General features: G+C 35.0%; 1 protein-coding gene across 1 annotated transcript; it reads right to left on the bottom strand.

Moving 5' to 3' along the window:
- Positions 1-8,674: 8,674 nt before the first annotated feature.
- Positions 8,675-10,559, bottom strand: LOC140150051 (adenosine receptor A3-like). The gene is made up of 2 exons (XM_072172056.1): positions 10,251-10,559; positions 8,675-9,485 (listed from the first exon to the last, which is right to left on the bottom strand). Exons 1-2 carry the CDS (start codon positions 10,553-10,555, stop codon positions 8,792-8,794), a joined length of 999 nt encoding a protein of 332 aa, XP_072028157.1. The 5' UTR covers positions 10,556-10,559; the 3' UTR covers positions 8,675-8,791.
- Between the last annotated feature and the right edge of the window lie 242 nt (positions 10,560-10,801).

Genomic DNA, 10,801 nt, shown 5'->3' with positions numbered 1-10,801 from the left:
TGTCCGATACTCAAGGTCATTTGCATCACAACCCAGCTGCAGACTGAAGGTTTAAGTCGCAACGTCGCGACGTGCGCGTCGGTTCGTCCGTCAAATATAGGTATGTCTGGTTCACCAGATTTAAATTAAATTTTTTTTTATGTTTCTGTGTTTTTTATTTTTACAAGATATCACAAAAAAAAAGAATTACAAAGCAATCAAAAAAAAAAAAAAATCACAAAAGATCACAAAAAAAAAAAAATAGCACAAATTTAACATCAATGATACAATCCAGCAACAAATGTTGAAAAATCATAGCATACCTCATATCATAGATCATGCAGCCTTCAAAACTTTATGAAATAGATACAGCTAAAATTACAAATCAAATCTCCATTTACGGAAATGGGCAGAAAGCTTGTCTTTACCCTTAGCAATAAAGTATTCTGTTTCCCTATTAAATTTAACATGGGCTCTAAATCCAATAAAAGTTGGCTTTTTATTTTGAAATTTGCAAATATAAATATAATATTTTAAAATCAGGAATAAATGGGTAAGGAATTTATCACCTGGGACACCAAACATTTTATTAAATTTTGAACAGGAAAAATCAATATCATGTTTGATAACAATTACAGAAATAAGCTCATTCCAAATTGTTTTAACAACTTCACAGTCACAAAACACATGAACAGTTGTGTCAGACATCTTATCACAAAAGGAACAATTTGGGGAATCCTTTCTTTTGATCTTAAAAAGAAAGTCATTGAAGGCGATAGCCTTGTGAAATATTTTGAAATAAAATGAACGGAGACGAGTGTCAATAGAACATTTAAAATTATTACGGTGAATTATTTCCCAATCCTCGCAAGAATCACAACTTGCTTCAAGATCATCCACCAACTCACTCCAATCACTCATACGCTTTTCAGTAATACACTTTTCATTCATAACAGAATATGTGTACTTGGGAACTTTTGTATTTCTGAAAAGATCTTCTACAATACGATCAAAAACAATAGTATGAGTAATTTCAGCGGTTGGATTATCGAGCCATGATCTGGGAATATTTTTCATTAAAAAATTATACTTTTGTCTTCCTCGGCGCGAAATATCAAAATCAAGGACTAATTCTTCAAAAAGCTTAAAATCAGGGAGAGGTGGATTAATTAAGTCATTAACAAACAAAATACCATTGTCCCACCATTCTTTGTAAAAAAAGTACTGTTTTGATTTTGATCTAATATTTTTATTATACCATAAGGACTGACAAGCTCCAAGGTCTGAAAAACTAACATCAAACAATAACTTAACAGCACTTTCTCTATAATAATACCACGTTCTAAGTGAATCAGCTAATTGAGAACTCTGTAAATGTTTTAACACTCTTTCAGGAGCATATGAATGCCACAGCATATCACCATACAAATAATCCATTTTTGTTAACTCAATAGATTTCCACAAAGACTTATAGTCATTGTCAAGCAAAAGTTTAACCCAAGTCATTTTCTGTGCAATGGCAAAATTATAAGGATCAATCATACAAAGACCACATAATGAATAATCATTGCACAATCATTTTCTTTTGACTCTATCATTACCCCCATTCCAAATGAATTTGAAAAACAATTTCTCAAGTTGTTTAAAAAATGATTTAGGAATTTTGATAGACAAGACTGAAAATAAAAATAAAAGTTGAGGCAGGAGAAGGGACTTAATAACACAGATTTTTCCTATCATTGAAAGGTTTCTAGAACGCCAACAATTTAAAGTACGCTCAATTTGTTTAAGCTTAACCTTAAAATTAAGATCAAACATAGAATCAATATTCAAGGAAAAGTGGATGCATAATGTTTTAAATTGGTTTGTTTTCCAAGAAAGACCTTTATCTGACAACGGGAAGTGTAATAACCCCTTTTTTGCACCAACCCAGTGTGCTTCTGATTTGGATAAATTAATCTTGCAACCGAAACAATTAGAAAATGTTTTCACATTCTCAAACAAATTCACAAAAGAATCAGGGGAACCATCCAAAAAACATGTTGAATCGTCAGCAAACTGAGAAATTTTTAACTCCTTCTGTGCAATGGAAATGCCCTTAATACTTGAATCTTGCCGAATCGAATTGGCCATTGTTTCAATCACCAAAGGAAATAAATATGGAGAAATCGGGCAACCCTGAAATATCCCATTGTTCATATCAATGGGTTGTGAAAGGAATCCGTTGTTTAACACATAACTTTTCCTATCAGTGTAGAGTGTTCTTACCCATGAAATAAAAGTATCCCCAAAATTAAAATGCTTTTTAAGACCTGAAATAAAAATTGATGATTGACCGAATCACCTCAAAAGCTTTCTCAATATCTAATAAAAGAATTGCACCTGGGATTTCATTATGTTCAGTGTATTCAATAACATCCAAAATCAATCTAATATTACTACCAATATTTCTTCCTTTAAGAAACCCAGATTGATCTGGATCAATCAGATTCGATAAAAAAATTTTTAATCGGTTTGCCAAAGTTTTTGCAATAAGTTTGTAGTCAACTGTCAATAAAGAAATAGGCCTATAATTCTTTATTGAACGGGTCCTTATCCTTTTTAGGAAGTAAAGAAATAATACCACTCCTTTGAGACAGTGACATAAGACCATTATCCATTGAATAATTATATGAATTCATCAACATATCAGAAATAAAAAAAAAAAAACAATGTAAAACTCAGTTGGTAAACCGTCATACCCTGGAGTTTTGTTTTGATTCATAGAAACAAGAGTATTATACAATTCAGCTTTAGTAAATGGCTGATCAAGGAATTGCTTACTTTCCTCACTAAGTTTAGGAATATCAATATTATCTAAAAACTCATTAACATTACCATTTGCATTGTTCTGGCCGGAGTAAAGTGCCTGGAAAAAGGAATGAATTTCATTCATAACATTACAAGAAATGATGGAATTATCATCAAGCTTAAGCCTATGAATATTTTTCTTATCAGAAGACCTTTTCTCTAAATTACAAAAGTACTTAGAACTTTTCTCACCGTGCTCCATCCACCGAGTACGCGAACGAATCATCAAACCATTAGTTTCAACATCTAAAATTTTATTAAGCTCAGCCTCAAGCTCATCCAGTTGGTTGGTTGATGAATTGTTAGATGAACCATCATTCAACTGTATTTTAACTTTTTCAATTTCATCCATCAATCTCGCTTTTTCAGCTTTCCTTTCCTTCTTTTTCCTGGCACCATACTCCATACAAACACCAGTAAGAACACATTTCAATGAATCCCACAAAATATTAGGGTTGCACTCAGCATTTTGATGAATATCTTTAAAGTCATTGATTTTTGACTTGATTAGATTGATAAAATCAGAATCATTGCGTAAAAAATGGCAGTTAAGTTTCCAAAACCCAGGGCCTTTAATAGGCTGTCCATCATTAAATTGTAATGTAACATTATTGAATGATCTGATTGAATACCAGGAATAATTTTTGAGTTCAAACAATTAGTCACTAAATTGTCTGAGACAAGAATGAAATCAAGTCTAGATAAAACTTTGGGGGACCGTTGGTGTCTAGTGTATTAGATTTAAATTAAATCTTAATTTCAACATACCCAGATGAATGAGAGTCTACACAGTTTGTTTCTTTTCTGCACTTTCTTGGTTGTCACCTGATGGAGTTGCAAGAGACTCTGTAAGTAATTGCTCTGGTGCTGCCTCTTCCATTCTGTTATTCTTGTCTGTCATATCTAGCTTACTCGTAACTAGAGCATTCTTCTTCATTCTGATTTCTTTCAACAATGTAAAGTGTAAGTCATTTTTCAACAAACTTCCCATGTAAACATTACATTTCTTAGTCAACACCTCGCATATGTCACCAAAATGCAATTTTCACCCAGAAATTTCAGTCAATTTCAGTCAAAAAAGTCATTATTACATGTTTCTCATTTGCAATTTTGATTTTCTGAGTAATAAACCCATGATTAATCAAATTTCCAGCCGCGTTCTTCATTAACTTGTGGAATACACCAGAAGAGAAATAATATTTACTGAATGAGAATAAACGATAGGAATATTTGTTTTCTATCCTCTACTGTGTGATAGACGACAGACAGGTCCAATATTTTAAGTAGTGGATGCGGCGCACATGTAAACCAATTTCGGAAGGGTTAAATCTATGGTTTGGGAATTAAAAGTGGTTTATTTTATATAGTAGTTATTCTGTGTATAGACGAATCTATCGACCCAAGTCATGGTCAGAATTCAGTCGGCCATTACTGGGACCCGTCTGCACCAAACTGGTGTTGTTACTGCCCAATTGGGTGGATTCAAGCCGCTTAAAAATCGATGTTGAATTGTATTGTGTTGTAAATTTTCATTAATTCTTTTGTCTACGTGTAACACGGGTGATGGAATGCAGTTTAATATCCCTGCCAAGGCCACATCAATTCACATTTTAGGTGGGATAGACCTAAGGGAGGACCCAGCTAAGGCTGCCATTGAGGTGTAGGAATGCGTGAAAATGGACTCGTCTATAGATATCATTTTCCTGGACACACATGTGGTCAACTCAATTTTGACAAAAGTGTTAGTTATGCCCATTTGCCATGGGAGGACAGTATAGGTGTTAGTGATGCTTCTGCAAATAGATTTAGTGTAGTTCCTGGTAGTTATAAAATTAAGTTCAAGAAAGGGAATTTATAAAATATATGAGTTATATAAAACAAGATACTGAATGTTTTGTATTCGTTCGATGGAAAAAATATTTTCATTCGGTTAAAATATGAACTGTTCATTTCAACTCGGCAAAACCTCATTGCATGGACCAATCCATATTTCACCTCGTAAAAATATTCTTACCATTAAGCCCTATACCACTCCTCTTTTCGCCAAACTGCAAGAGTTTCTAGAATGCTGTTAAAATAAGAAAACTTTTAATGGTAATATATTGCACATTCTAGGGAAGCCTGGTTACCTTTTTGAAATAGCCGAGTGAGGGGTTTTCAAGGAAATATTTTTTTGGGTAAAAACTGAAACATCCTATGTATAAAAGAATATAATTAATTAATTGGACTTGATACCGCTACATTGCTTTACAGAACTGTTTCGTAAGGCCACACGGCCTCACTCCTCAGAAGCACATAACCATATGAGGTAATCACAAAAATATATACACACTGCCTATCATGGTGTCACATGATACAACTTAAAATTAAAAGGATTGCATAAAATTACATAATAATAACAATAACCAGTGTACTAGACCATTATATTTTGAATGGACATACTTGACATGATATTTTGAATGGCCATACAAGAATATGAATATTAACTGTACATCATATATAACGATTCGTAATACCCAACCGTGCTACACTTTATGTGGTTTAGGAGACAGAGAATATTATTTTAATTTTGTATACGTCAAAATATTTGTTAAATTGAGTGCGAATGACGACAGAAAAAAACACTGACAATTTTATGTAAAAATCACATTAGACCCCGCCAAAGATTATCGTTTCGTTTTTATGGTAATCTAATCTTTTATTTTCTGAAATAAACTTTGGGGTCTAATGAGGATTTTTTTATATATGAATGGAAAAACCCAGAACGTCTATTGACAGGATAAATGGTTGGCTCCATGCTGATCTATAATAGCCAAGTGCAGTCCGCCCGTGCAGTCTCAAGAGTCAAAATCGATAATATCTTGTGCATGTATATAGGCCCATGTATTGTCGTATTTATGGATATTTATGTTATAATACACATTAATGTTTTTAAGTAGATAAAATTCCAAAATATGGTATGTTTTCTGACTTTGCTTGTCACGTGGTATGAAGTTGCGATTATATGTTCAAATAAGTCTCAAAATGGCCAACAAGTCAGGTAGCCGAGCGGTCTAAGGCGCTGGGAGTAGGCCATTGCTGTATTCATAATAGCGGTGCCGCGTGGGTTCGAACCCCACCTCTGCCCAACTTAATTTACTTCCTTTTTTAATTTCGTATTGGAGGGATTCGTATAGGGAAAAGTGGCTGGGAGAATTTATGTGTGGCGTAGGGAGGAGTGGCCCTATACTCATAAACATTCAATATGTGTAGGTCTAGAAATAAGAAAAGAAATCCGGAGCCTTGCTTTGAAATTTCAAGGGTCCTCACAAATTTTCAAGGCCCGACCCCGGACCATTGCTTTTGAAATTTCAAGGGTCCTCATTAATTTTCAAGGGTCCGACTATTATGAAGTACTAAATATTGGTGTATACTATAGAAACAATAACTAACAATACCTCCTGCTTGTGCACTAACATTATAGAAGGTGCAAGGCACAGTATGTCGTTGTCGACAATAAGACAATAGCAATGTATGATTTGTTCTTGAAAGTTGAACTAAAATTAAAGTCAGCTGGACGTATTATGTGAACCAGATTTTCCAGTGAAACAACAAAACTAGGATTTTCGATTATCAATTCGATTTTATTTTTATTGTTTGAAAGCACCGCCGATTACACATGTGCCACTAATTTACATGTGTATGTTAAAATAAATTAATATAATATACAAACCTATGCAATTTAGTCCAGCGTTACGTTTTACCGGCTTTCTTTACTCAATTTAACTAGCACACAAATTTACCGGTGATGCGATCGTGTCCTTCGCGATCGCGTCAATTTTATACGCGGGCAAATCGGTGCATCCACAGCCGTTGCGTAAAGCACGCGAAAAACACTCGCAATCTTTAACGTTTGTTACGAACGAACGATCGAACGAACGAAGAACTGAGCCGGGGACTGAGCTATTTTTTGCTTGAGCTGGCTTCGCCGCAACTTTCGGTCATGCAGCCTCAGCCAAGTTATTATAGTACTACAACAACAAGTTATTCTTTTAATACAAACACATTGTTGCCTGCGATGGCTTTATCCTATTGTTTAATATCGTAAATATACATGTAAGTAATGAAGAAAGTTAAAAATTTACTCAAAGCTTAATTTTGCTCACCTGAGAGCTTTCGGAATGTAACACTATTCTTTGTTCACTCGTTGATGGACTGGTGAAAGATGCTTACTACTGCTTGTCAGTGACCGTCGCACCGTGACGTAGGTCACGTGTCTGGCACTGACGCAGTAGGGAGTTGTAAGCTCCAGAAAGTCCCTGGTCTCGGCATAAGCAGAGTTACAGTCTTGGCAATTAACTTAGTAAACAGTTCCACAGCATTTACCGGGAGGAACTTTGTCCTTAGGCGCGACCAATGCAGAGCGAAGCGTATTAGACGGCTTGAAATTAACTGATACACCGCGCTTGGTGAAAATACGACGGAGGGCTTCGGACGCTCCGCGGACGTACGGTATAACAAGACTGCCATGTGAGGTTCCTCACGGCTGTCGTGATGTCTAGGTTGTGGAAAGACCGGTTGCGCGACATTAAACACCCAATCATCGTATCCGCAGAGATTTCTTGATGTGTTTTTTCAGCAATGTTCTTGTCCGCATCCTCAGTTATATAAGAGTGCGCACGACTGAGAACTTGTATTGGAGAGGGTGGTGCAATTCGAAGGATAAATGAAGAGCTTTGTTGCAAAACCCCTTACATCCACTTTTGACTTTTTGAGAAAAACAGTTTTTTTTAATTGCGCCAGTATTACTTGTTCGATTTGATTCAATTTGGGTTTGGATAAAGTGTTGATGAATAGAAACTAAAAGAAAAGGTTTGGTACAATTTTCAAGCCTTCCTATTTATTTTATTATTTATTTTATATCGCACCTTTTGTGGATGTAAGGGGTTTTGCAACAAAACAAATTTACCCCTTTTCTAGAAACCACCTTTGCAATCAAATTTGAGCCCATTTGTTTGCACTACTTTATGTAACTTGACTAATGCTTTCAAAATCAAAAAGAAAAATTGAAATATCTCATTTACTTTTTTAATTATGAATTTTTAATTAAATTCGGGAAAATGGCATTTTTTGTGTATTTCTGAAGCTACACCTTTTGTTAATTAAAATGATTTTTTTTTCAAACATAGTGACCCAACAACAGTTCCTTTTGGTTTTAATAGGTAAAGAACATTCCAGGCTACTATTATACATCAAAAAATTAAAACAAAACAATTCTATATTCACTTTAAGTTCAGATTTCCGGAAATTCTCCGGAAGGAAAGGTAGTATGAAGGTCAAACAACCACCAAAATGTGTATTTTTACCCACACTATAATATCATGCCAATAACTCAATTTCAGCCAAAAGTGGATGTAAGGGGTTTTGAAACAAAGCTCTTCAAATATTGAATGAGCTTAAATGGTATGGGTCGGCTTTTGATAACCGTGATCGAACCATCCGGTTATCGACTTTCTGGAGCTTTCTGCGTCAGTGCCTGATACGTGACCTACATTGTACATCACGGTCCGACTGTCTCTTGCCAGCAGTAGTAAGCATCTTTCATCAGTCCATCAACGAGTGAACAAGGAATAGTGTTACATTCCGAAAGCTCTCAGGTGAGCAAAAGTAAGCTAAATCTACATTTACGATCGTAAATAAGTATTAATTACAAATATTACCGTAAGCTATCACTTCTATTGGTATAATTATAACCCGCACAAATATTTTCTACACCACTGTTATGTGACAGCAGGTCTAGAATCGGGCGATCACATTGAGGATCATTTCGCTAACGATAACGTCTGTAAATGTCATGTGCCGAATGTTGACAAGAGGGAAATGATTTTAAATATTTTTTATATTTGTTTACCAGTTGGTACACTATACACGTGAGGAAATTGTTATTGCCTCTTTCTTTCTTTGGTTAGCTCTTCTTCCCATGTTACACAGTTTTGATCATGTTTGATCTCTTTTTCAGCCTTGACAGGTAAAAGTTTTGAATCTTTTTCTGTGCCAGTGCATACAATAGTGGATCCAGACAGGCATTACAGAATTGCAGGAGCAACAGATTGTACAGAACGTCTTTGTCCGCACAGTGAGAGCAGAATACTTCAACTGCAATGACATATAGAGAGTAGGGTAACATACACAGTGCCATAGCTGTGACAAGCCCTAAGAGAGTCATGGCTGGTTTGAAATAACGCTTCCTCTGCTGAATCGACATCACCTGCTGATGGTCCGCCTGATGTGATGGTGATGTTTGGGCTGGTAGTTGGGCGTCTGCCCTCATTCCCCAGCTGCGGCTTAACCTCTTGTAAAGCAAGAAGAAAAAAGCAATACTCATTCCACAAACCAGTAAAACCGGGGAGAGGTAAAGCGATAAGAAAAATGTTAGAGCAAACTCTTTCATACGTCTAGGTGGAGACAAACAGATTTTCTTGTAATCAATAACAGAAGCAGATTCATCAAGTCCTTTTGCAATGTTCCACAATGCTACTTCAACAAAACCTGTTAGGACTGAGAAACTCCAACCAATCAGCAAGATTCTTTTGATTCGTAAGTGAGTCTGTATCTTCAGATACCGTGAATACTCCTTTGATACCAATAGGAATCGATCAATGCTGATCATGCAAAGGCTGAAGAGCCCAGCAAACACAAAACGTTTTCGACATCATTCGCAAAAGGTTATAAAAGGTTGTCAGAAAACGTTTAAATGTCGGGTTATATAAAGGGTATATTAAGGGTATAAAACATTTTCATAACATTAAAAACATTTTTGATAATCTACTGCTCAGCAAACAAAAATGTTTTACAGAAAACGTTTAAATGTCGGGTTATATAAAGGGTATAAAAACGTTTTAATAACATTCCAAAAACATTTTGAAAACTTGATACAAAACATTCTAAACAGAATGTTATTTTGGGGTTGAACAAATATTTTGCGAAAAATGTTTGCCCAAAATATTTACAATAACGTTTTAAAAACGTTTTCATGACCTTTATATAACCCGACATTTAAATGTTATTAAAACGTTTTGAAAAAAACATTTTAAGAACATTTCTGTGTTTGCTGGGTGCAAATATTTTAACATAATGTTATTTAAATGTTGACAAAATATTTGGCAAAACATGTTTGCAAAAATTGTTTACAATAACATTTTTGAAAACATTTTAAAAATATTGTTGGAGTGTGTTTTCATACAAAACGTTTTAAAACGTTTTGATGATCTTTATATAACCCGACATTTTAATGTTATTAAAACGTTTTTATGTAAACCAAAAGCTAAAATATAACTTATTAAAAACGTTTTTAAAACGTTTTTGTGTTTGCTGGGAGGCTAGCATGGGTGGCAATATCCATAAAGAAGATAGTAATTACACATGTTATTTCATTGAAAGGCCAGTATCCAGGAATTATGTACAGTGGAGAAGCAAGTGGTATGATAATGAAACCAGTGATGAAGTCAGCGCAGGAAAGACTCAAGATTAGCAGTTCACCTGGTTTCTCGCGGAGTCTTGGTACTTTCCAAAAAGCAACAATAGTTCCTAGGTTTCCAATGCAGATCAAAAAACAGAGAGTTGGGATGAATATTGCGAAGAAATAATTCACAGATATCGTGTCAGAAGCATCTTCCAAACTTTCATTACTACAGGATAAATTTCTTGCAAGTAGAGTATGGTCGGAGGTGTTCTCATAGCACGCCATTTTTTGTAAGCTTAATGCTCTGCGTGCTAGCCATAGGCCTCAACATAAATAGTCCAAGTTTTGAGATTTTTTGTCAAAATATCAAGAGCTATCTTAAGAACTACTGAACCAATACTATAGTATGGTCGTTGAAGATGAAAAACAGGTGCAACCCGGAAAAAATTGGTACAAAGCTGATTTTTGCACCGAAGAAGCAGAAGGTATCATAGAATATCATATCCAAAATCCTCCAAAATCCACTTTGGG

Source organism: Amphiura filiformis, chromosome 4 (assembly GCF_039555335.1).
Source record: "Amphiura filiformis chromosome 4, Afil_fr2py, whole genome shotgun sequence".
Classification (NCBI taxonomy): domain Eukaryota; kingdom Metazoa; phylum Echinodermata; class Ophiuroidea; order Amphilepidida; family Amphiuridae; genus Amphiura; species Amphiura filiformis.
The sequence above is the reverse complement of the archived record's forward strand: the minus strand, read 5'-3'. Positions and strand labels throughout refer to the sequence as shown.